At 42.3% G+C, this 26,966-nt stretch overlaps 3 protein-coding genes across 4 annotated transcripts in view; 2 read left to right on the top strand and 1 right to left on the bottom strand.

Annotated features, from left to right (window-relative positions):
- The window catches only part of LOC143422190 (uncharacterized), a 137,797-nt gene extending 127,955 nt beyond the window's left edge, over positions 1-9,842 (top strand). Inside the window, exon 21 of the mRNA XM_076892655.1 lies at positions 9,416-9,842. Within this exon, the coding sequence (XP_076748770.1) occupies positions 9,416-9,573 (158 nt within the window). The 3' untranslated portion in view covers positions 9,574-9,842. The remainder of the gene's footprint in view (positions 1-9,415) is intronic.
- The window catches only part of LOC143422091 (uncharacterized), a 442,059-nt gene that overhangs the window by 245,975 nt on the left and 169,118 nt on the right, over positions 1-26,966 (top strand). The gene's annotated exons all lie outside the window — the stretch shown is intronic.
- Positions 20,668-26,966, bottom strand: part of LOC143422253 (uncharacterized) — a 52,652-nt gene continuing 46,353 nt past the window's right edge. For both annotated transcript variants that reach the window (XM_076892754.1, XM_076892753.1), the window contains 2 exons: positions 23,064-23,194; positions 20,668-20,852 (listed from right to left, as the gene is read on the bottom strand). In XM_076892754.1, coding sequence (XP_076748869.1) covers positions 20,742-20,852; positions 23,064-23,194 — 242 coding nt within the window. In that variant the 3' untranslated portion in view covers positions 20,668-20,741. The remainder of the gene's footprint in view (positions 20,853-23,063; positions 23,195-26,966) is intronic.

Raw genomic sequence — 26,966 nt, forward strand, 5'->3', positions numbered from 1 at the left:
GAGACAAGGTAACCGCGAATCGATTAAAAATACCTTGTTGCTCAGTCGAACTGTTTAAATGGTAATTATCATTTCTCGTTCGCGAGAATTATGTAAAATTGTTTCTTCTATGAAGTAATATGGTTGATAGGATGAAAAAAGAAATATCGTGTTCGTGTAATTCTGTAGACTCAATCGCGAAGAAGAGTTTAAGGTCACCGAGAGCCAGACCATCCAGCGCCAGTGCCGACTCCACGGGCTCAAAAATGTCTACGTTCCAACGATCTTCAAACAAAAAGAGTGCGACGAAATTCTCGAGGACCAATTCAAGCACGGATTCGGTCAGCTCGAAACGAGACACGCTGTTCAGCTCGAACAGACGCGAGGACAAACGAGAGACCCTATCTTCCATCGACGGTGCCGAGAGGGAGTCGATGAACTGTACCACGATCAGCTCCATCGACTCGGAAAGCGTCCGCAGCGAGTCCAGCAAGCCTCGCGACGATCGTTCCTGCCACTCTCCTGACTCTTCCGTCACCTCGAGACGGGGTGCCACAGAAAAACCCGAGGTACAACCCTGGCTAACTGGAAATCCGCGTGTATCCTTCAACAGAAAATACGGAACAGCTGATCAAACAGCCGCGAAGATATTCGAAGCGTACAGAAAGAGTTCAGTGGCAAGAAAGTCTAGTGTTCTCAACAAACGACAGACTAGCAAGCAGTCAGTTCGTCCTGATATCGAATACGCCCAAACAACAGCAAACGAATCGTTGTTGAATAAGAATTCAACGAAAGATGCTTCAAAATTGACTCTGACACTTAGAACAGGCGACGCGAAGCCAAGCAATCTGTTTAGCAAACTGGAGGCGATTAAAAGCGATACCGAAGAGTTCCAGAAACCGGATCCACGATCGATACCAGACTTCTCTACGAAGAATTTAGTGAACGACTCTTTGGAAGAGCCGCGACGTTCATCCAGTGGGTATCCGTCCGAGACGAACTCGCCAGGAGTTCAAGTGCCCGAGACGATCGATTCCCCGGCGGGTATCACGCGGCGGCCTCCGGGAGAGCCAAGGTTAACCCACCCTCGGTCGAAACGGGCGGCTCGCCAGCCGGAGAACACGGACGAGCGCTCGTGCAACTTGTCGGCGAAACAGTGCCAGCCGGAGAAACTCTGCAAAGTTTCGCGTCACGACAGAGGACGGAGATCGCGAACTGTCAGCCCAGTATTGGGGAAGCAGCCTGTTCCCAAGGCGGAACTTCGCGCGGGGACATTTCCAACCGAGGAAGAGTTTCGCGAACCAACGGCTGTAGACTCGAGGCAGACGAAGAGCGACGAAAAACGAGAAGAGTCACGCGAGGTAGGAGACTGGAAGATTAAAATAGCCAAGGATGACGCGAGGAAGCATCCTGAGAACAGTCCTCGAGGCAGAACGAACGCGAGCTACCCAAGATCGAACGCGTTGCACGGTAGAAAAGCAGAGCAGGAGGACTCGTCGCGAAATAAGGAGGACAAGGAGGACAAGGAGGAGGAGAGGAGTGATTTTAATCGAAGATTCACGGGCAGCACCGTCAGGAATTTCGGATCAACGAGCATCGGCAAAAGCAACGCCGTTGGTAAGCTGTCCTCCGCGTCGAGGGGCGCTCAACAAAGAGCGGCGACGGGCACGAGGCTGAACGCCGGTTTGCATGATAATGTGATTGGCGCTCGATCGATGCAAATCAGGTCGGGCAAGTCTCCCGTGAGCGAGAGGAAACCCTCGAGAGGCGGAAGGCCTGAGAAACCTGAGTCGAATCGGCTGGGATTGAAAGACAATGCCGCGGATCACTTCGAGCTGCCGCGGCGTGACTCGAAGGTCGGCGTCGCGATGCAGGCGGGGCTGAAGAAGTATATAAAGACGCTGAAACGCGTGCTGTCCGATCGTGGCAACGCGGACATCGGCCAGCTGGCTTCTTTGAGTCTGACGGACGCCATTTTGCCGGAACTCGAGTCCACTCTTTCCTCTGTGGAGGTGCAGCAGGTGCAGAACGTGCTGAACATGGCGGAGAAGAAGTCCGACTTGATGCAAACGAACGTGTCTGGGTTCAGGAAGACCGTTTCGTGAGATCTTCCCAGTCGCGTTGCATTTTTGTTGACCCTCTGGAGCTGGCATTTTCGTTCGAATATCAATTTCGATGTGATCGCGAGTGGAACGTTTGATTTAAAGATGGTGGATAATTTATTGGAAAATAGACTGTTTGGTAACAGTAGCAGAGCGTTATAGAAATAAATGCGACGATAGAGCGAGAAATTAAAAATATTTCGATAACGTTACGGACAGTTAATATCGGATTTGGAAATCTTCTGTAGGGAAGAGAGTAATGCGAGCTGTATTTATACGGTGTCACGTCCAATTTTTGTACAAAGTATAATATAATTTTTACTATACATTTTGGTATAATATAATATAATTAATGAAGTATTTATCGATTCAAATGGCTTTTAATTTTTTATGAACTTTATTCGCTCTCTTCTTCTCGTAAAGCAAGTGTCTAGGATTATTCTGTGGAATTTAACGTGTACATCTGTAGGTCTTGGCTGGTCGTAGCGAGCATCGTGACCGAAAGATTTAAACGTCTGCTTGTGAGGATGAAGTAAGAAGAAAGCGTGGGTAAAGGATGGCCAAAAGGTTCTTGCAGCTGTTACCATTTTAATTAAGTTATTCAGATAGTCTGGCTATTATTTATGGCAATAATCCCGCCGCGTGGTAACTTCATGGCTGTTCATGAAATATTAATGGTCCGCTCTCAAAAGTGAGATTATAATTTCTTTTTCCATGCGCGGAATTATTGCTTCCTTTTTCTTTCCGTTTACGACAAAAAGCTAATATATTTTACACCATCGTCGCAAACGTTAAATTGATAGTGCAACGTAGAAGCTTCGTGACACGAAGAAAATTAATAAAATATGATCGTTGATTATATATGAAATTTAAAAGGGCAGACGTGTGAGAGGGCAGAGTGGGGATTTTTATGAATTTTTTTAATTGACTAAGCAGATTGCCTTTGCAAACATTATGCGAACACTGTAACGTCAAGGAAAGATAACGAAGTCTTTGGCAGTCCCCTATTCACATTTGATAATTTCAAAAGTTCTTTCTCCTGAAGAGGCTGGCGAACAAATTTCATTCTGCATATATTCAGTTATTTTGTTACGAACAAACAACCGTCTCTTAATTGCATTACGAACCGCACAGTACTCTATATTTCCCCTTTGTACGCCCATGGACCGCGGTTCTTTGAAAGCTATTTCACAAAATTCTCGTATACCATGAATAACCACGTTTCTAGCAGACATTTAATCTTTTCGCGAAAAAAGTTCTCGGTTATTTCAACTACCATGATGTTGCGGAAAGGCAACGTTGCCAGCGAATTTAATAAACGAACGTTTCCCGAAATGCAAATGAAGTCAAACTCCCCAGTAAATAGTTTTCATATTTATAACTTTTTTTTCTGCACCGAAGCAACCGTTGTCGACAGCCGACTTCATCCTTTTCTACTCTGATATTAATACCATATCTGAGAGATATGAAAATTTTAATAACATCCAATGTCCCTTATCCAACGTGCTCTCTCACAGAAATCTTATACTCCTATATTAACATCCTCTCCAACACTAACATTCATTAATTAAACAACTATATATATTTATACATAGTGTCTTCGTAAATCTCAAGACGTGCACAATTATCTTTTAATATCCGAACGAAGGAAGTACACGACGATTACCAAAATTGCTGACCAATCTTTAAAAGAACGCGCGCGAACAGCCTGTAAAGAGTTAAAACCGTGCTCTTGATTTAGCGTGCTGTTTAAGGGTTAATAATCCCAGACACCCATTATCTGTTTCCAATCCAATCCTCTTACGCTCTCATCCGTAATGGAAAAACTCCAGCACCGATGAGAATCTTCGTGGCTCTTCCATTTTAGAGCACGTACCGGCTGAATGGTTCGTCAGTTAACTGTAGCGAGACTCGTTAAGCGAGTCCGGCTATACTTTTAGTGATTTATGCGATCCGTGTCGTCGACGGTCACCGTGTCGACGACGGCCCTATTAATAATGCATAACAAGAAAAGAGGGCGACGTCGACACGACGACGGGGCCTGGAACCGTCCAAGAGCCGACGCGCTCGCTCGCGATCCTCTGCAAGTGTGAGCAGCAACTTGCCGCGACGAGGGTGCCCACTTGCCGAACACGAAGGACCCCTGACACCGTCGAGGTATAAACCACTTCGCTTGGTACAGTTTTGTGCCTGGAATTTGGGTACCGTTTCAGCGTCAGTCGCGTCTGACGATTCGTCTGCTCGTGCTACTTGCTTCTGACGTATCGTCTGCCTATCCTACTTGCGTCTGACGCTCGGTTGAACCATGCTACTTGCGCCTGACGCTGTGTCTACCCATACTACTCGATACTAGCGTCTGAAGCTTCATTTAGTTGTACTACTTGCGTCTGACGGTTCATTTGACTCGATCGTTGATTAAACTTAGAATTACACCTCGTGTAATCGAAGCATATATCGATTTGTAAGCGAGAAACGTAGATTATTTCTTATTATAGACAGAAGAAGCCAATGATGACTGCTTCAGCAATTATTTAGCTCGTCTTAAGTTGATTCCTCGAATTGTGAAACTTGCAAACGATTCGCGATTTAATAACAACCAAAGAACAAATCTCTTGTCCCGCAGGATTGCGTTTCCTTCGTCCGCAGTAACGCGCTCGACTTCCAAGCCGCGAGCCAATGAAGGGGGGAACCGTTATAACAGGCTACCCGTCTTAAGAAACCGCTTAAGCGGAAACAGGATTTTACCAAACGCGTAATGCAGAGGCGGGTTAAGTTTATGCAAAACGATCACTCAAAAGACACGGACCGCCGTGGCGGCGCGGGCCGATGACGATTAAGAGAGCGTGCCTCGAGAGCCAGATGACGTTGATTAATATTCGCGCGCGCGTTTACGGAAGTCGTGGAACGGTTGATTTATATTCCCGCGGCCGGATGCGGCACGCAATTTCGCTTCAGGGGGTCGCTTACCAGCGAGCCATTAAACGATATTCGTGTCACGCGACTTCTTGTCGTCAGCATCGCGGGAACTCGCGGACCCTCGCCAAACGCGCGGAATTTAGTGAAATTCCACGGTTTTTATCGACTGCACACGTCGGGGACATTTTCATCGCGCTCTAGCCAAGATTATGAGTCGCTCGAGCCACGACGAGCGACAAATCGCTCGACAGTTTGAATCGACGCCAACGTCGGCCACCCGATTTAATTCGCGTTGAAACGAATCGCGATCGCGTCGCTTAGTAAATTTCCCGTTCGAACGGTTCGATAACTTTGCACGATCAGCGAGCGCGATCGAATTAATTAGCTGCGATTCCCGTACCAGGTCGTGGCAGTGAAAATGATGAAAGCTTGATCCTTGGCTCATAATCGCTCGCGTTCACGTATCTTTCAAGAATTTCTAAGAGAAATGAGATTCGAGGGTGTCTGGTGGAAGTTTTCTGTTTACGAACGATAGGATAGACAGAAGAAGAGCTAAAGAAGATTTTACTGTCGACTGATAATTTACATTTCGAGCGTGCACCAGCACCGTTTCTCATCGCTCCCGTTGCATAATGCCGTTAATTGCGCACGTCCCCGCGAAACGGATCGCTAACACGTGTCCACGCGGGAGTAAACCACGCTTTATCGACCATCTAAAACTCCGCGCAGTAAATAATTCTAATAACCCGGTAGTTGGTGAAATAGTATTTATAGACCGAGTAAACCGCGACGCGGTGCTCTTGTGATTAATGTTTCAATACACCGTGGAAGAATTATACGTATCGCCGCCACTGTACCAGAGCTTTCGAATGTACACCGTGTCCTTAGAGAAAAATCTGTAATTGTAAAGTCTAACAATTATTCGATACAAACGCATTATTCTATTAAAAAAAAAACCAATTGTACCATATGAAAAATTGCACGCATTACATAGAATTACAAGCATGCGAGGTCTCAGGAACGCGAACCAAAAATTCGCTTGTTAACATTGTATTACGCGAACGTGGAATAAATTACTCGATTCGCTGGCATTGATACGCTCCTCGAGCTACTGCAACTGCAGCAGGAAGTTAATGTTCCACTCGTTAAGTGGTTTCAGTGTTGCCTTCGAGAACTGAACTCTGTTTCGAGCACGTTTGACGAGCGAATTATTATTATTGACGAACGTCGAAACAAACTGTGCATATTACGAGAACGGTACAGACATCGCAACTCGTCATTTTCATAGTTTTACGTGTGTTTAGGGTTTCAATTAAAAAGCTAATCGTTGATTACTGTAGCTATTCGACCAAGTATCCTCTAAGCTTGGAATTTTAAGAAAGAGTCAGATGTTAAATTCTCAATTTGTACTGATATTTTGCTTTACTTAGATACGTACGAATGCGTCTCGTGTCGTGAATGAAAGAAAAACGAAAGATGAAGAAAAGGCGGAAGAAGTGAAACACTCGTGGACGCATCTAGAGAAGATAAATCAATTCGAGAAGGATTTAGGTACACGTTCGAGTTACGAACGCGAATGGTTAATCGGATATCGATCGATGTTCGATGATTTACGATCGGAGAAAAGCCAGTCATCGAACGACAACCACCAACCCCCTTGCTGTTTGTGTTTTTTTTTTTTTTTATTTTACGTTCGCTCGTTTTCGACGAGTTGCACGGATATGAAATCGATTTTTTGACGAACAACGAGGCATTCTGTATTCGTAACATGGAAGTCAATAAATTGTCGTTCGTTTGCTGCAAAAACAGTAATTACTTCGCGTGCAAGTTCCACGTGAAACGTCAGCGTCCATTCGTTTCGGCTTCGCTCGCGTGAAACAAAAAAAAAATAATAAAACATTCCGCGAATTCCACGAGAGATAATAATTAACTATATAATTAGCTCGTTTTCGTCAATTTTGATTATACATTTCTGTTCGTGTGCAAGGAATATCATTTCGTTTCTGAAGCTCAGTTCCAATTTATGCACGGCGTTCTAGTGCTGGAATTATTGCAAACAAATTGCAAAAACATCGATTTGATATTTTTATACAATTAATGCCTTGTCGATGACGCATGTGCTCTTTACTCCGTGCAATATCGATGTTTACATCACGATGAATTATTTCGACTGTATCCAGCTAGGATGATAAACTGGTTTCAGGTTCCGGGGTAAGTTTAGAAAAGTGAAGTATCTTTCGGTAAAGAGGGAGATTAACTTTACTGAGTTAATATTAATTTTGTAGAAACTTCCTTGGAAACTTATTTACACTTCTCAGTGGACTTAGGAAACCACTTCTTGGGGTAATTGGTTCACTAACAGGGTGAGAATCGCAAACTCAGCGTTCTAGGGAAGGTGTTTCGTACTATACGAAATAGTAATTTTATCCTACGCGTCCATTAATCGTATCCTCCACTAAAAACACAATTTCCATCCGCTTTTTAATTAAAAGCTTTCAGAATTTACTAAAATTAATACGGATCTAAATTTTTTCAATTAATCTATATTTTCCAATTTCCACCACGCTTTACCAAAAGGTACAGAATTATAAAAACGACAGAACGAAACAGGCGTATGATTACTACTACTACGTAGCTATTTAAATATTTAAATAATTATTTCCGTATAATTTTGCGTACTCACGTGTGTAATGAGTAATTCGAAAACGAGTCTGAAAAACTCGAGGCGCAACGAACCTCGAAGACCGTCTTTAACATTGACACTCATCCGCGTTCCAAGCCTGGTTCTGTCGCCATTGTTGCACGGTGATTTAATCCGCCGTGCGACACGCATTAGATCATCTAGGAAAGTGTCCCAGTGGCTCGGCTCGTGATGACAGACGCGACATTCCGTTCTATTTATTCGCAATCACGCGGACAGCGACGGCTGTGTGCGTGTGCAACGATCTTTCAGTTAAGAGAACACTAGAAACTGTCGATAGACCCTCGCCAGGCAATATCCACATCCTCCTGCATCAATTGACCGTTAAGATCGCTCTTTGTCACGACTATCAATGAGTTGATTATCACGTTGCTCGTTTGCCGATCAATAAATTCGCTAATGGCCAACTGTTTCATCGGCGATCGACAATTTCGAGCAGAAATTTTCCGATGCAGACAGATGGGACTCGAAATTAATTCTTTTTCTGTCACGCGAACGAAATGATAACGAGCGATTCAATTGGTACTTTGAGTATCAGATTTTTATTATAGAAAATTTTAATTATGGATTATTGAAAATTATACGTTAAATTTTCGCGACTATAATAGGAATGTTGCGTGATTTTTGATTAAAATATGTCGAGGAGTGTGTAACGTGTGTTGCTGCAAGTGGATTGCGAGTTGTCTTTAATGGTAACTCTCTCTTCGCGAGTTAAACGTGATTTGTTTGATTGTAAATTGCGGGTTTAGTAATTGACTGGAATTTTAATGTCCTTTTAATACTCACCGCGTCAGCCATGACCGATGCATGGATGTTACCAGCATGCGTGCATCGTTTCCTATGCCACGTACGTTACGTTGATGCACTTTTTTTTTATAACGCGTCCTAAACGAATCCGTCATTTAATCAGAATAAAACTGGACGAGGTCACGAGATTAAGGTTCGCGATATTATAATATTTTCAACTCGCAATATTATTGGAGTGGTTCTCGTGTTACCTTACAATTTATAGTTAATCTTCTTTATAAGCTTCCTATTCCCTGTATCTCACGTACAAAGTTATATTCTCACGAAAAGGCAGGGTACTCTCGAGCGCGCTATACCAGCTACAAAATGAATAATTTGCTCGAGATCGCTTCTTCATCCATGTCCGACGTGAGAAATGATTCACCCTTTAAACCGTAAAAAGGTATCCACCGTCTTAAGCCCATTCCCCTTTCCCACCGACTCGTACATTTTTTTCCTCCACTTTCCGTCACGCGGGCCAATCTAAAATATTTCCTTTCCCGCGCCATAAACTTTTAATAAATCAACTTCTGAACGACTCAAAGTCACGGAACAAAATTTAATTCCCCGTAGTATACTTTCCACTGTACGTATCGAAATATGTTCTCCACAGCGTCAACTTTTAACGAACCTACATTTCCTTTCATCCCTAAACAATCCCAAGCTATGAAATGAAATTTAATCTCTGCAATGTGTACTCTTTCTACTAAATAATAATAATCGCTTCAGAAAACGAACGATATTGGAAAAAAAACATCGAAATTGTATCTAACAAGCAAGCACTCGATTAACCTCGCTGAACTTCTCCCACGCTATCAATCAATCCTCCCTGGTGATACTGGCGAACTGGAGGAGGCTCTCTAACCCGCGACCTTGACTCAGAAACGATCGCCAGGCTGTAGCCTAATCCGTGTAACCATTCTGTTCGCAGATCGACACGCTGGACAGTATCAATTCCAGCAATTACGCGAACAGCAGCAGCAGCAGCAGAGTTCCTCGAGGTCCGAGCACGCAGCATCCCCGATTGGTCGTTACAGCAGGGGTCGCGTGGAGACGAGGATATTGCCGCAACGCAGATGCTGCGCGTAAACGGTTCGAGCCCGGGGGTTGTTTCAAGACGAGAACCGCAATAAGCGAAAGTAATTTAACTGTCGAAGAATGGCTGGTCCGCGGCTAGCGTATTAATTATGTCAAGAGTTCCTCTCGGCCGAACGAGCGGCAGGGAAGGTGGCGCTCTACCATTTCGTCCCTCGCTTTAATTAAGTCTAATTAAACTGGATCGATAGCTCGATCCGATGGTCATTTCTTTATCCCACTCAACTGTGTACTCGTCACGATTGGCGATCTTTCTAGTTTTCAACCCTTTTTTCCGAGAGCACATTTGAGAGTGACAACTATGGTGGGTTGCATTTGAGCGAATATAACGATGAAGAGTGTAGTTTTTCAACTTGTCTGATGGGGATTGTCTTTGGTGCAATTTAATCTACTCGTAGAATCCTTATACTGCCATAAAAGTTTGTATATCAGTACACATATGATGGTTTATTGTATGGAAAAATTGTAAGGGTGGAATATTTTGTTCTACTTGGATCACAGGCTTTTTAAATCGTCGTAACTTGTACGATCTACTTCAAGTATCGATTCAGCAGCTAGACACGATGAAAGAGTATTAAAACTTACTAAATTGCTCTTCGAACTGTATCTCTGAGGATCCTGTTAGTAATCCACAATTATTCTATCAATTTTTACCAGTGTTACTCGAACACGTTGGAAATTGTACTCGATTCTGTAATACAGCAGTGATACAGAATTTTTTATCAAGCATCGTGCACACAGTTCGAATTCAAAGCTCCCTATGTGGAATAGCATAAACTAGTTATCAGACAGTTTTTTCTAAACAGCTGGTAGATAAAGTATTAGCAGAATTATTCCCATGGAAAATTCGCTGCATCTCGTATGCAAAGCCAAATAGGATACAGGTTTATTGGAACTTTTTTCATGGTTTTGAGACGCTGAATCGATACTAGAAGTAGGTCACGGAACATCCGTTGCGTACATTGGTAAACTTGATTCCTGACAGTAGCTCACGATAGACAGTTTTACTCTCACGTGGACACGTACTTGAACTTTGAAAAGGACCTCGTCATATCGAGATACGTGACACACAAGAAATGTATGTGATACAAATCCCAACGTCTTATTCGATATCTCTCTGTATCCATACTGTCTCTCGATTTCTCGCGTCTCAAACGTAAAAACGTCACGATAGAAATATCGATGCGAAACCCTAAAAGTTACCCTACAGTTGTAAAAACGAAGCGATCTTTCAAAGGGCTATTCTCTTCGACTCTAGAACACGATGCCTACTCCAAATTTTCGAAAGATGCGTCTATGCGAATTTACATTTTTATATTATAGCAATTAGGGTTCAAGAGTTCGATATCTCGTTTCTAAGAAAAAAGTTTGGGGCAATTAAAAATTTTACTAGAGGTTAAGCTAAAATATGCAGAGCAACGTGTTTTAGGGTTAAGAAGATGGAAGTTTAAGAAGAGTAAAGTATTTGCAATGGTAGAATTGATCAGTAGTAGGTAATGGGAATTTTTAATCCCTCTTTGCACTATATCGATCCAAAGTTTCTGAACGATATATTGATCTAGATCGTGGAACAAATTGAATACTGCCATTCAGCACTGCCCTTTCCGAATTACGGCTAACAAGTTCTCGAAGCTGGGTGAGAAAAAGAGTTCGGGCGAGGAGTTCGGACTTTCCTCTCACTGCGTTTTCTTTCTTCAACTTTCTTTCTTGTTCTTTGTAATATACATATATATACATACATATATTTGATACATAAATTTTATACATTTATCGTAATGTCGTTAAGATGGTAATCGAACGTTATTTTTTAACAATGATATGCGAGTGGCGTGGAGGGGTATCAATAAATAATAAACGAAACATCGCTTACGCTAAATCGTATCTCCGTTTCTTTCTCTCTCCTCTTCAATTCATTTTCCATTACAATCCCTAAACGTGAACGCTAGAGTCTCCCTTACTGTTAGTAACTTCCGTTCCATCGCGGTCGTCGATCACGAAGCGCTCGAAACCTCGTTTTCGGGGGTGAGACAAAAAGCGCGATGCTTCGATCGCTGCGACGAGAAGCATTTGGTGCGATGCTTCTCGATGATTTGTCGATCTCTGGTAGGGGGATAACGCGAGTTTTTTTCACTTTCTTTTTAAAGATAGATACTGTTAAATTTAATGTTTGCGTTGTTGAAAGGTTTGCTGCGATTTGCAGGAAACTTTACGTGTGCAAACTCTATATCGATGAAATTCCATGTCCCAGAAAATATCTGTTAGTTTCAATTATTACTCGTAACTTCTGAGACGATTATTTTGAGATTGCTGTCATTTAAAAAATTGTATTTCTCTTAATATTCATTTAAATTTCAGGTAAGTGTAATCAGACTAATCTGCACAACTTGAGTTACAATGAACTTCTAGCAAATGCTACTTCTGTTAATGGTAACTTTTAAGGTAGCTAATAAAATGTTAAGAGAGTATGCAGATACGAAGTTTGAAAAAAGGTTTTATTTCCACAAAAGTACCTGGCTTATTATCGAATCTATATACCCAGGCAATCGCGAGGATTATAGCCGTGGTTTATGACACGCGCCATAAAGTGAAGCTAAAACATTAAAGAGTATCATTAAAAGCTCTAATGCGTAATAAAAGTCAGAGAATTGCCGATTGGAGCGCAGCATCGCGCTCGTTAAACCCGTTCCTCGTATTGTCCAAATAAAACATTGTTATAAAATCTGTACTCTCCCAATTTTCATTTCGTTACTCTTCGGGAATATTTCACGTCCCATATCTTTAAAAAAAAAAATCGAGATTTCACTGAAATTCCATGAAAGCACCAATCAACGTCTCTCAGAAATATCCGAATGTTGAAAAACTAGTTTAAAAATTTAATTCTCGCTGTTATCTCATAAAAATTCCCATTTTCATTTCAATCGACGACCCATCGATCGAATAAAATCCTTTCATCGATATTAACTGACGATCGTCGATCGAATCGTGTCGAAAAGACGACAGAATACCGCGAACGCTTATTTCTCCGAAATTTACCGAGCTGCAGCGTTTAACGAGAACATAACTCTCGACAATAGACGCGGTTTAATTCAGTAAATATCCCCGGGCTAATGATGGCCAATTATTCCATGAACGATTCACGGCGGCGCACGCTGCCTTCTACGGGGTCTGTTCAAATAGAAAGGAATTGCAGGATCGATGTAACGTCATCCAGAAACATCGTGATCGCGTCACTGATGAAGCAACCTGATATTTATGCGAGGCGTGAATACACACTTCGTTATTGGGTGTGTCGTCTAACAATACGTTATTATTTTAAAAATATCCTCCTGCAAAATATGTACTCTCTATATACGGTAACGAGAAACTTGAATATGTAACGAAATTTCTTTAAACTGGAATTTAATCGATAACTCGTTGATATAAAAAATTGCTTTTACATTCGCATCGATATCGTTAATATTTATTCTACAGAACGATGTGTTTTTAAAACGCAAGTAAAATACGAACACGAGCATCGAGGCATCGAAATTAATTTTTAAATTGATAGACGAAGCTTCTACAACTCAAATCCATCTCTCCCAATCGCGCGGATGATTAAACGAATTAACCGCGAAAAGCTTCGCGTTACGAACCGTCCTTGCGTGGGTAATTAAGATGACGTTATCCACCAGCGCATAATTCCAGAAAAAAGCTGTTGATGATCGTGTGACAAGCAATAACGAACCATCCCACCCGCTAAAAAACAGCCTTGCTCTCGGCCTATTAATTCTTCGCACGGCAAGAAATGTGTCGCTGGACGTGAGCACGGGGGTTGGACAAGAAGCGGGACGGTAAAAGTGGCGACGAGGACGCGTAAAAGCGAAAGCATAAAATTGTCAAGACAACAATAAGCGGAGCCATCGCTGCACCAATATTAGCAGTCTCTCGAGGTACGCTCTTGTTGCTCTCTATGCTAGTTTGCGTCCTTAATAGCCTATTGTCTAGCGACGCGCTTGTTAAGTATTCACCACCTTCGCGACGATATCAGTAAGGAAAGCAGGAATCTGACGATGGCGGAAGCCTCGTCTAGAACTACACTACATCCCGTCCATAGAATTCTGTCTATAGAATTCGGCTCGCGCCAACTATTTCTACCAAAATTCACTTACCCCTGGAAGTAAACGTATGACAATTTTGCGCCAGCATGTTACAGCGTGCCAGAAATTACTTTCTGGCTTCGCTTCATTTTTTCTGTCTGCTTTTTCTGTTGTTTTTTTCTAGTTATTTCTAAGGTACATACATACAGGGGGTACGTGGAACAAAATGGAAATTCCTGTTGCGGTCGTTTGAATATCCTCAGAGAATGTTAAGTGAAATTATTGCAACGCAGTGCATGTGATAAATGAAATTTAATGATTCAGTCTGCCGGAATGGAAGGGCTGGTAAGAAGGAAAGCATTGCGCGCTATCCTCCCTTCTGTCTTCCACTCTACTGCAGTGAATTGTTAAACTCCCACGCTGGGAACTTATGGTACATATTCTATAACTGTTCTATTCAATTATTTATGCACGCTACTTTCTGGGAGTGGTTCAAGTTTTTGAAAAATTAAGAAGCTCTTATTTGCAGCGTTTCCTTTAAAATGAGTAAAAAATAGTGCGTGCATTGTTGAGGTATCGAAATGGCTAATAACATGGGAACACAAGATATAAATAATAAATTGTTCAAACAATGGTGTATTATCGATTGATCGATAATATTCGTAGCTCGTTTGTTAATAATAAATTAAGGTTTGGCGATGAATTATACAGAGGTAAACGTTTCGTTGCTTACTTCTTTATTCAGCTCCGTGATCGTCGACGATTACTTACGACGGAAACGAAAGAAATGAACTTTCGACTGGTTTTCGTGGCTCGTTCCATTTTATTTCGTTCTAAAAATTACGACGTCGAACGCAGACAACGCTTATCGATATAATTGAAGGTATCACAAACTTTTGATGACCTCTAATTACGTTTACCATATATTGTCCCTATGCTTATTAATTAGTCAAAGTGGTTTAATCGGTGATTAGTCCTCGATTATTACTAGTCCTCTCGTTCCATGCTACAAATCGAGATTCAATGCAGTGATTCAACCCTTAAAGTGAAACAGTGTGACGGATAACGATAATCAAAACGTATAAACCAGCAATAATCCAACAACAATTCTAATCTTCAATTTACATATTTCTTCGGTTATTTAGTTTTGCAAATCTTTCCAATAAATAAAACCACCAATTGCAAAATCACAAAGTGAGATTCGTTAATTCCACTTTAAGAATCAATCATCCGATTCCAAACGCGACGTACTCACAAAAGTCACTTGCGTCCTTCATACTCTAACTCTCAAATCGCAAATCTATCCGTCCAGCAAAAAGTCTCTTCTCTCGCTACATTTCTATGCATTTAACGACATCCATCGACATTCCGTCTCGATCGATCGGAACTCGTTGATCACGCGTTGAACACGATCCAGAACACGCAAATGTCGGTCCAGCCAGAGACACTGTCCGTCGCGCGTAAAGTTAACACGATGTATCCAGGAGAGAAGGTGGCCCTTGGATTTTGTTTTCTCGGTCGCGCAATCAGCTGATCGCGCCTTTTGCTCGCCCAAAGGGGTGCGAAGATGCGGAGTTTCGCGACGCGTCTCTTAGAAGCCTGGAAATCGTTTCCAAGCAAGGATCTCTCGAGTGATAATCGCGCGGATCTTTTCGAATCGAAGCGATACTCTGGTCTAGATAAGTATTTGCAATTAGATCTCCTTTCTGCGAAGAAGTTAAATTTATTAAGAATTCACTTCTTCGTGTACAGATTTTTTTATCTGTGTTTGATGATCTCTTAGATTAGAGGTTTATTGCCTTTTAATGTTCATTGCGACACTTTGAATATCTGATTAGATCGCAATATTCTTGCAAAATTATTAATCATACTTCGATTGTCCAAATGACTGAAGAGAGGAGCTAAATTTCTATTTCATAAATCAATTCCAGCCTGTGTCGTTGAATTAAAAAATTGTCGTTTCATAGGTTCCTATAATCGTAAGATAGATAACGACTTTAAAGAGCGTTAAAAATTTCGATCGAAGAGTTTTGGAACCCATTCTCATTGTTTGGAAGTACAGGATACTTTTAAAATTGCATTTCGCCACTTCTCCAGACTAGAATACCCCGTTAAGTGTTCTCGAACGCTCGCGTGCGTCTCGTTTTATCGTGTTCCCTGCGATTTCTTTGGCGATTACAAAGTTCAAGCGCCTTTCTTTCACGAAGACACTCCGAAGATCAAAGGTAGAAAGACTTTGACGACGATAAACAGCTTGGCGTAATTTTAGAAAGAAGGTATACGCGGTCATTATAAACTCTACTCTTCGCTCACGACAGTCGAGAATTTTCAATCTCCAACTTTCTCATCCGTACAGGCTTTCTATACATTCCATGCTCGCGTATTTTTATCAAATAATTGTATACGTAAACACAACCTTTTCATTCCAACAACTTCTCGTTTCTTCCCTCCAAACAATCCTGATTATTTTAAACGAATACGATTAAATTAGACACACTTAATTATTGGTAACAGATCATTGAATAAAATTGTTTGGGGTAAATCAGACGTTCGTCTTCCATGTAATTAGATTAACTACCTTTTCTTTGGCATCGTTCTTTAATAATTCTCTCTTTGGGAAGAGAATTAAAAATTCTACCAACAAATCTAGAATATATGGAATATTAAATACATAAACGTTAGAATACGTAAAGAATAGAGTTCGTGCACATTAATGGACAAAATTGGCGCACGTTAACCCCGATATGTACTCATAATTAGTACTTGTACGACATAAAATGTATCGAAGGCCACATTTTCATAATGGAACGCGTACGTCTTGCTTACCCTGTTTTAACTTACACAGAGATAAAGTTAAACAAATATACATTCTCATAAATTCTTCCCACATTATGCACAGTAAAAGATATATAACATGCGTGTACACATATAGAATAACCCTCGAGAAATCTCTTCCGTCCAATAGCTTCGATATGCTTCGTACGTATAACATTTGTTGCACGATGGCGTATTTAAGATAACTAATTATTGGAAAACTAAATAGTTCGATTAACGCAATAGATATCGTTACGCTTTAAAACATCGATAATGTAACGTTTGTTGCGGCTACCACTGACAGAAAATGTACTACATTGATAAAAGACACATTGTTCGATTCGAAATTGTGACTGCAAAATTGACAACGTAACATACTACGCGAATTATCTTTTAATATCTAAACAGAGAAACTTGTAGAATCTACTGTTACAAAATCTCTTGGAATTAATTTACTCTTTGACATAGACGCGTGGATTCGTTCTCTATTAGACGAACGTGTAGTCTTAAGTTCAAATCAACCCTCGTTAATTACTAGATAATATTGCGTAATTAAATTGCTCTCCAACAATTCACTGTTACTCAAAATATAGTATTAATTTATATAAAATATATGTAACGTGCAATATGTACTTATATAATAAATATACGGAAAATAGTATCAAGTGCACCGTGGGTAACACGTGTGGAAAGATCGTACAAATAAATAGGAATGCAAATGTGAGTCGGGAACATAAATACGACGGTGGTTCGTGGTCCTTGCCTCTACAAACTAACGTGAATCTAATCTCATCAAATTATTCTGAGGAAAATGACAAAATAACAAAAGCAAATTCGTTTCCCAAAAAAATCGTAAAAGAAAATTGAGAACCTTCAAAAAAAAAAAGAACAAAATTGTATCCAGAACAAATCTGTACGACACGTATAGGAAATTCCGAGCCTGTACCTTCGAATCAACCACGAAACGCTCGAAAATACGACATTAAACCGGAACCGCTGAACGCGAACCGACCACTGATTAAAAGACGTTCCTTTCGCTCGTTAATCGCGGTTACTGGCCCGCTGAAACGGGTATAATTCGTTCGACACGGCGCGGACCTTGTGGACTTGTAATTTCCATAAATCTGTTTCGTTCCCGATTGCGCGCGATGGCGGATTGGTCCGCCCTTTCAGAATCGAAACCGTCGCCACTGCGGCTGCCAGCTGCCGAGGAAACGCATTCGACGTTACGTCCAATTTCGAAATTAATCTGGACTGATTTCGTTTTCATCGCCACGGACGCTGTTCCGCGAGGAATCAAATTTCAATCCTGGATTGGCAATCGATCGCAGAGAAAACGGAGAAAGAGGAAGGAGCGGGGTGAGAAGGAATTGAAAAATTGATCGCGGATCTACCCTTTCGAGCTATCATTTACCACCTTCCACTGGATCAATTATTATTCGTCGCGTACCCATTGCAAACTAATAATATAACAAACAATTATCGACTGCGATTATCAATAGCAATTAACGTTTAATCACCAGAAACTAAAGAAAAACTACTGATAGGTGGTTAACAACTAACAGTTTTAACCTATGATTAGTAATCCTCGATTAATCTTATCAATTAATTAGAGAAATTAATTTTTAGACATTCTAGTCACGCAGGAAGGATCGTATCAATGAATGAATGAAATAAAGGATTTTAATAAATCGTTAACCAACACGTACCAGTACGTTCCACGACTCTTACGTGATAACACCAATCTTCCACCCTCGCAGTCCATGCAGCATCTTGCAGCCGACCCCAACGTCGCGCACTTCGTCCAACGAGAATCGCATCGTAACACGTATGCCTCGTGCTACGTATTCGCGATCGTTATCCCATAAAAAGAGGCGAGAGGGCAAAATCGTCGCGTCCGCAACAATGCATGCAAATGAAGCCATCCTCTTCGTTTGGGGGTGACTGGTGATCGGCAAAAACTCGATCCGACCGAGGACAACGCACGGCGGATACGCGAATTTGCATAGAAATTCCTGACAGATTTCCACTCCGCGTCGTCTACGGATCTATGGATCGCGGACAAATCGGCCTTCGTTACAACCTGGCTAACCCTTCCATTTTTTTCTCTCTCTCTCTCTCCTCTTTTGTCGTTCGCGTATCGCGCACACCGGTCACGCAACTGGCTCCAGTAATTTCGTTCGAGCGTAGCGGCGAACGGTCACCCCCCGCGTGTTCTCTGGAAATTCCTAGATCGAGACGCGATCGCGATCGCGGTCCACGGGGCGAATCGAACCATCGCGCTGGAGGCTGGAATTGATCCAGGGCCCGGATTCCTGGGCGGATCGCCGCGTGTGGGCCACGGTCGAGCGAGAAACGCGATGGAAACGCGTGATGGGAAGGGTAGGAGCGCGACGGAGAAACCTGTGGATCGTTCGACGCCGCGAAAAGTCGGGGAAGATCGATGGGACACCTTGCCTTCGATGGAATACCTCGAGCACACGTAGCGTGCGTGCACGTACGGCGATAATTGAATGGAACTTGGACACGCTGCCGGTCAAAGTTGAGAACTGCCCCTTTCGTTGTCCCTTTGCCTTTCCTCTTATCTAACGCTTAACACGACAAGTGATATTTTATTAATTAGAAATACGAACGATCTTCAAAATGTTTCTCTCGCGTTCGTAGTAATTCTTCAGAGCACCAGTTTTGATATTTCAAACGGAAATATGTATGGAAGTATTCTATGATTAAAAAGAAAAAAAAAAGAATTTTAAAATAGAAATAATTAGAATATTCTTATGCAATCGTCCCCTGGTTTTTAATTTCTCACTAGCGCTGTATACTTAACAAACATATTTCTATTTAAAAAATTTGGTCTACGATAGTATCTAAACTGATAGAATAGAACGTGAACTTTTCACTTAGGCCATGTTCACACAGTGACCGACTGGTGAACATATATATCTACTCGGGTGGACGCGAATAAACTCTAATTACACATTCATGATGAGCGAAACGCCTTGGACCTCGTCATCTTTCATTTCTGCACCGCCGTTACTCTTCTAAAGGTTTATGGGTTACGGGCATTGCTCGTCGAGTGGCGGGACGTTCCACCCACTGGCATAATATTTTTCGCAGTAACACGCGATCCTCTAAGTGTTTCCAAGTGAAGAGTTTTTCAGCGTAATGGAGATGGGAGGCATAAAATGTTGCGAATGGTTCGGTACAGGGTTAACAAGCGAATATCTGCCACGCTATGGGAGTTAGGGAGTCTGAATACCGGCAATAAGTACCGAAGCTTTCCATGCAACAACGGTATTAACCGTCAGTTTCGCATTATCTCTTTCGGTATTACGCAACAATCGCGCTGTGCTACTATTAAACGCATTATATTTGCGTTTTACGTTTGCTAATTAAATGAAGAACAAAGGTTTTAGCAGATCTTCGGGTACTCGTTCATCGATAAATTCAAGTAAATTCGAATGACGTTGGAATATAAGCACAATCGTACGAAATTATTGGATATGTAGACTGTATAATTCGACTTTGAATAGTAGTGAAATGTGTTCATAGAAAATTCGATGAAACTTTATATGAAAGAGGGAAACGTGTTTATAATTTCGAGCTTCGAGCTTTTTCTGACACGCTATATTGCTTTCTTTTTCGATCTCGTTCAAGACGTCTCGATTCGAACGTCTTATTCTATCACTAAGAATGTATTGCACGACTTTCTAATCCGACACAGAATCCGTATTCCCCTCGAGAAAAATTCTGACCGCAACCCCCGTTTTTGTAAACGAAACGGCAAAATTTCAACTCGCACGTACACTTCCCTCCGCGTACATATCAAAGCCAGGTTCGAAAAGCAATTCGACCGGGGAACCAAAACGAAATCGCGGGTTAAAGTAGTTTGCCAACCTCGAAATTAAATTGTCCTCTGATCCCCGTCCAAGATGACGATTCCCAACCACCTGTTCCAACGTCGAGACCGAGAAACCCCCGTCCGCCTGTACACGCACTCACGTGTGTATCAAGATATCGCGGGAAGATATCCCGTGTCTCATCCGCGTTTAACCTTCCGGATAAAACGGAATCCATTACGCGCGAGGGAGTACGCGCACGAAGTCCAGAGCATTTCCATTTATATTACCTTATCGTTATCCCTCCGGGCCCGCCTTTCCACCCTTCACCCCCCCCCCCACCACCCCCTTTTCACCTGGATCTCCCCTTTCCTGTCTCCTCTTCCTGGCATCCTCGCACTCGCGCTCACCTAATTGCCAACGGGTCCAGAATTCACTCTTGACGAAGGACCACGGTGAACACGCACTTGCTCGACCAACCCGCCTCGTCGCTGGCCTCGTACTCCACCCTGTGCCCGCCGACGTCGAAACGCCGTCCTGGACTCTGGAACATCGGATCGATAGGTCGAATCACGGGTATTAGTCTGTGCATCGTGGTTACTTCTACTACTGTCAGTCGTTGGCTGATTAATTAATTGATTGAAACTTCGCAATTCTGGATGAGTGGATCGAACATGAATTATATCGTGCTCGTTAGAGATCGTGTTTGCGTGTTATTATATTCTATTGAAATCTTCCCGATCGTTCGACAGTATTTGATTATTGGTAATAACTGGATTATTCGATTGGCTGAGCGTCATGAACGCAGCGTGCTTTGAATATGCGGATAATGATATTTGACCGATTCAAAGGTGGTCAAGCTTGTTACGTATTGTTTGCTTCTGTAGAGGGTTCTAGCGAGTTACGTTCTTCGTGTCTTCATATTTTAACCGCGGTTTAAAGCAACCGTATGCACCTTGAAACACGGCAAGTAGTTTAGAACGGCGGGAACAGCGTAAAAGATGGCCGGTATTTATGTGCCGGCATATTCTACGCGCGATAGTTACGCAGCCATGAAACGCGGTTCACCATCGCGAAAGCAATTTGTAAACAAAATTGTTTACGCGGTATTTGCATGGGGAACATAGATCGTTTCTCTGTGTAAACCTTGCGCAGTTTAAATTCCCGGCAAACTTTCCGCAGTTTGCACGAGCAATCCGAAGTGATACCGGGACCAGATCAACATCCATCATAACACCGCTCTCATCTCCGTGCCACGCCATAATGAAAACTACGATTTGTTTGACGAGGATCGTACCAGCGATCGTTCAGTTTCACTCTGGCGAAACCCTTTTTTTTCTCTTCTATTTCACGGACACGATTTCTCTGGAAATTCATTTACCCGGTACACAAACGATCGTTCCCATCTGAATTCTGTATCAACTTGATTTCAGCGAGAAAATTGGTGTTTTGCGAGATACTTCTCTGCGAAAGTGTTCGTATTCACGAAATAATTATTCTTCTCCTTAAAAGTACATTTTCCGAGTAGTTATACATAGAATCGCGCGCGTCTTTTAAATTTTAAGCGTAGAATTAAGCAATTACAACATCGATGTGAATTATTCGGATAGTTAATGTACGATGCTTCTATTTTAGAGAAATATTCTTCGAAATTTCACCGTGTCGGACGCGTCCTAAAGTAAGAAACTCTTCAGCGGTAATTTCACCTGCGAAAGAGTATTTCAGAATCGAGGTTCCTGTTTGCACGTCCCGCTCGCTGGCCTCACTTTTCCCTTAACGTTCCTTCTTTTCCCGTCTAACTGCCCCCCTTATGCAGATTTCGCTGGCGAATGATATTACGAGACTAAAATGATAACTGTGCTTACACCGTAGATGATGTAGCCTGAATTTGAATTTCGCTAATTTAATTTCACCGTTGCGAAACGGGAATGAGAAGAAGTTCACTCGAAATGGGACGCTGAAACTTGACGTGAACCGAATCAACGGTGCGAACGACAGAAGAATATTAATTACTGGGCGATAAAATAAATGAACATTTTTCAATTTCTTATTCCTTGCAATAATATATCCGATATAACCGATAGTTATTGAACAAAGCGTTCCAGGCGAGCGTGCTTCATCGAAATCAATTTAATCTGCAAAATATTCCAAGTAACTTGTTGAAACCGTACAATGGATCAATCGAAAAGCCAAATACGCATAAAATTAATGAACGCCGTGTGCAATTTTCCCGCTGATCGAGATTCGCGCGATTGTCAAACACGAAACCGCTCTTATATCATTGTGGGCTGCCAGAATGAATAGGAAGTACCAAAAGGAAGAATCAAAAATACACGAACGTCGATTCGTTATTATAAAACCAATGCGAAGACATCAATTTTTGTATCTATTATCGATAACTTGTTCCATACGAAGTTCTCGCAGAGTTTCTGATCAACCAATTAGCCGAAAGCATGGATTCTAGCATTGACCCTTCTTGAACTCGATCGCAGAAGCGAACTCTCGGTTGGTTCAGGCCCCAAAAGTAACCTAACGGCTAAAGGACCGAAACGTAACGTAGACACACACACACACACACACACAGCACGTGGCTCAGATATTCCATTGCTGCATCGCTGAAGTCGTGTAAACGGGACAGTCCAAAGTCTATAGAGAGCTCTCTCGTTCGTACGTACGTCGTAACGAACGTGACACACATACGGCAATCGTGATCGAACGTCATCGAGGAATTAAGTGGTTTATAATTAACACTGACCTCGTTGCTCCTGATACGGGTCACCTTCACGTTGTCCGTGAAAATTGGCTCGATCCACGTGATCGCCGTCCCGTTCCTCCCTGTGACCTCTATGTCGTTGGGGCAGTCTTTCACTTTCGGCGCCTCGCCGCCTGAAACGCGACCAAATCAAATCAAGAGACCTCTTTTCCTCCTGCTTAGAGTTTTAGTGCTCGTTTCGAGTGCGAAATAAAACGGGACCCCGGGGTAATGGAATACGAGCGACCGTCACTCTTGGGGACGCTCGAGTCTCAACCCCCTTCCGCTGGCTGCTCTATGATTGTCTCGCAGATATATCGCTAAATTGAAACAATTTCCTGGAAGAGGTTTACCTTGCTCAAAATAGGGACGGAACTAAACGTTTAGAGTCTACATCGCGCTAAAGAATTTCCTATCATTTTTCAGATATTACTAATTTGACAATTTATTAGTGAATCAGGTTGAAGGTGAATTTATTATTTTTAGAAATTAGTTTTTATATCTTCTTTCTATACTATCAGCTATTAATTTTTGTAGATCTCACGATTCAGCTAATTTTACACTAGAATTTCGTACTAATATTACATAAGAAATTCTCCAACGTCGGAGAGTTCTCCAATGTTCTGAATTCTCATTTTGTTAATTAAATAGACTATGATAAGATACGTCACGTAGTCGACCCGTCAAGGTTCCGAATTAAATGAAAATCAAATATTCTTGGGATATTCGTTTCAGAGATCTGTCTTACGATAAACGATAAATTGTAATTCCCCGAGTGGAATTTGTCAACGTTTAACGCAACGCCTCTCGCTGGTATTGTTCTACTCTTTCGAACAGGGAAAAGTAAAATTTCCAACGCACGCCAAGGTAAACTGCAGACCACGTTTATGCCAGATGAAAGCGTCAACCTTCGAGTTGCACAAGTTGTAGGTAAATATCAACAATACGTGGATCATAGAGTTCGATCGCGAGGAGAGTTTTAAGCTTCGAAAGATGGAGGAGGGATCAGAGTTGAGAAACTACATAGGGATGACGCTTGAACTGTAGAGGTAAATGTCAGAAAGTTCGTTGTTGTCGCGTACCTCAAATTATGGAGCTGAACTAACGAAACTTTTCCAAGTCCAAATATCAAACCACGAATGCTCCAATTGTGAACCGATCAAGTTAACCAGAAATGAAATAACCTTGATCATTAAACCAAGGGAACAAAAATGTACAAAAATCTTCTCGAAATGCTAGTGATTTTCACACAATAAAAATTGTTAAATCGAAGAAGAATACCATCCTATGAATTTACAAACCTCGACAAATGTCTAACGATACTTAACGCTACTGTAATCCATGGTTTCTAGCGAAGGCAATGGCTGAACATAAGAGTGGACACCTGTTTCTCTTCTGCCACAAATACTGTTCAAACTTTCCAGATAACGTCAGGTCAGGTTCTATGCTAAGCAGCGTTAGGTCCGCTAAGCTAACTTAAATTATACGTTAACCAAGTAGCGTTCAAATACTTTGGACGGGGGTGTTGCCCCGCCGCTGAGTAGCAGAAACTTTATCCGGCTACGTTCAATTAATTCCAGTAAATTAGTTTCGGTCGTCGTTGCACCGGGATCGCATCATCGCGAATTAGCCTATCGCGTATCAGCCGTTTCGTTCGGCGTTTCGAGCAGAACGAACCAACTCGTTTTTGCGTCCCACCCTTCTCAGTTAAAGTTCCCGCGTTTCTGCCAACGGAACTGGGAATTGCAGCGGGCCCTGCACGGGAACACACGCGTAATTACTTGTTCGAGCGGGGGGTAAAGCGCGAAAATGGAATTGTACTGTTGCGTCTGACAAGCATGGCCGGGTTGTTCGGAGCAGGTTAGATGAACGGAACACTCGCCAAATTATATTTTACGTTCAATTTATGTCAAACCCTGGGCAGAACGTTGCGCGTTGGGGAAGGAACGGCCGCGTTTGTGGAAAGACCGTTTACAATATTCACGCGTAAGCGCCCGTTTAATTGCGTTACAAAGGAAATGGTCGATACTACATGGATTGTGGCAATCTACTCCACCAAGCGCCGAATGAATCTTATATAGTATACGATAGCTCGCGTTGCGCGAGTTTACTGTCAAATTGTTGGAGGATTTAATGTTTGTGATATAATTTCCCTCGCGATAGCATAATTCCCACACAGAAGACATTATATATGTTACTTATTACAAGAGAAAAACAAGAACGACAACCGTTCCAAGGGAGGAGCGACTAGCAATCTCTCTAGGGGAGGAATTCAACGGTTTCCGGCTAGAATCAGTCGGGCGTTCACTCGAGGGATTCATCGAGTAATCTAATTCGCGGGTCGAGGGCCAGCGATCCGTAGATTATACAGCATTGTGGCGAGCCCTATCCCGGAAACGCATTTAATTAAAGCGTCGCGGTCAGGATTCCGGTAGACGGAGGAGGAACACTTCTTTGAGCCGCAGTGCGAAATTTCCATAGGACGGCTGCGCAAAAAGCTTGCCTCCACTGGAAACATTGTATTTCTTCGTGTGTTTTACTAAGGAAAAGACGTTCAAAACTATGGTCACGCTGAATCATCGAATATATATTATCTTGGACCATCTCGCAAGTAATATTGCCTTAGAAACACAATATTGATAAAAACTTAATAACTTTATCGCTTTGAAATGATTTTAAAACATCTCTAACCAAGAATATATTTCGCAATCTCTGTTTCTAAAATACTGACTGTAGAGACGAGAATACTTTTATAGTAAAATACTTAAAATTCAAATGACCCATATACAAGGTTTGCAACCTTCAATTTAAGAGCTTCGATTACCTTTAATTAAAGAAGCAAAGGGATGAAGGAGAATGAAATTTCAACCGAGGAACGCAGAGGACGTTGCTATACTTTATTCGTTAATAATAGTCAGTAATAATCTGCATCGAGTCGGAAAGCGACTCGTGTCTGCAGCCTTGTACGCGAGGATGGCGCGAGGCGTGCACTTGAAGCGTCTTTTAATGGGGGTAAGCCGCGCGTTCTAGCGCGTCTCAGACAACCGTGTTAATGGCCACTGCCGTCGAGAGGGAAGCTTTTTAAACGCGCGACACAGGCTACGCGAAAATACGTAACGACGCGCTAAGTCGGGCGGAAACGCGTCTGAATAGGCCCGCGGCTATTCCCCTAATAGGTTTTCAGTCGGAACCACTCGACGCCTTCTTCCCTTTCTCTGGCCCTCTCCCGCTCGTACTGTTTCGCGTTCGCCGGATGGATCGAGGATGAGACGGACGGCTGGGCGCCGCCGACCCATATCTTGGATTACAGCTACCAGGCTTCCTTCGTGGCAAGACCGAGTTTCGTTTAATTTAGCGGACGCGCGTCAGCTGCGCGAGGGGGATGAATTCTCTTTGGCGCCGGGTGGCGCAGGTGAAAGTGAAAAGAAAGTTAATTGGACGGAAACGGAAAGGAAGCTTTTCAAGTTTTCGAGGGACTTTCGAGCGACGGGATTTCTAAAGGGTTAATTGTAACACGTGGTTGAAGGTAATAATGTTAGGGACGGTTTCCGAGGGCTTGATGAGTTTCTGGTTTAGAAATGATAAGGTCGCGATTCCTCGAGAGGGTTAATCGTGGCACGCTGTTGGAAATGATAACGTAGAAGGGGGTTCTGTGAAGAATGAACGAAAAAATTCACTGGAAAATTAATGTAACTAGAAAACCAATAAAAATATCGAGGGAAACGATGAAATTTAACAAAATTTCTACCGTAAATCAACGCGCAATCAATCAACACGCGCTACAAAAACGCAATCGTTTTCAATATTCCAAACTAATCGACTCGATTCCTTAACAGACCGATCATTATCCCAAGGAATGAAAAGTAAAATTAATATCGAAAAGGAAGCCCCAGTATCTCTACGAAG

Source organism: Xylocopa sonorina, chromosome 3 (assembly GCF_050948175.1).
Source record: "Xylocopa sonorina isolate GNS202 chromosome 3, iyXylSono1_principal, whole genome shotgun sequence".
Classification (NCBI taxonomy): Eukaryota; Metazoa; Arthropoda; class Insecta; order Hymenoptera; family Apidae; genus Xylocopa; species Xylocopa sonorina.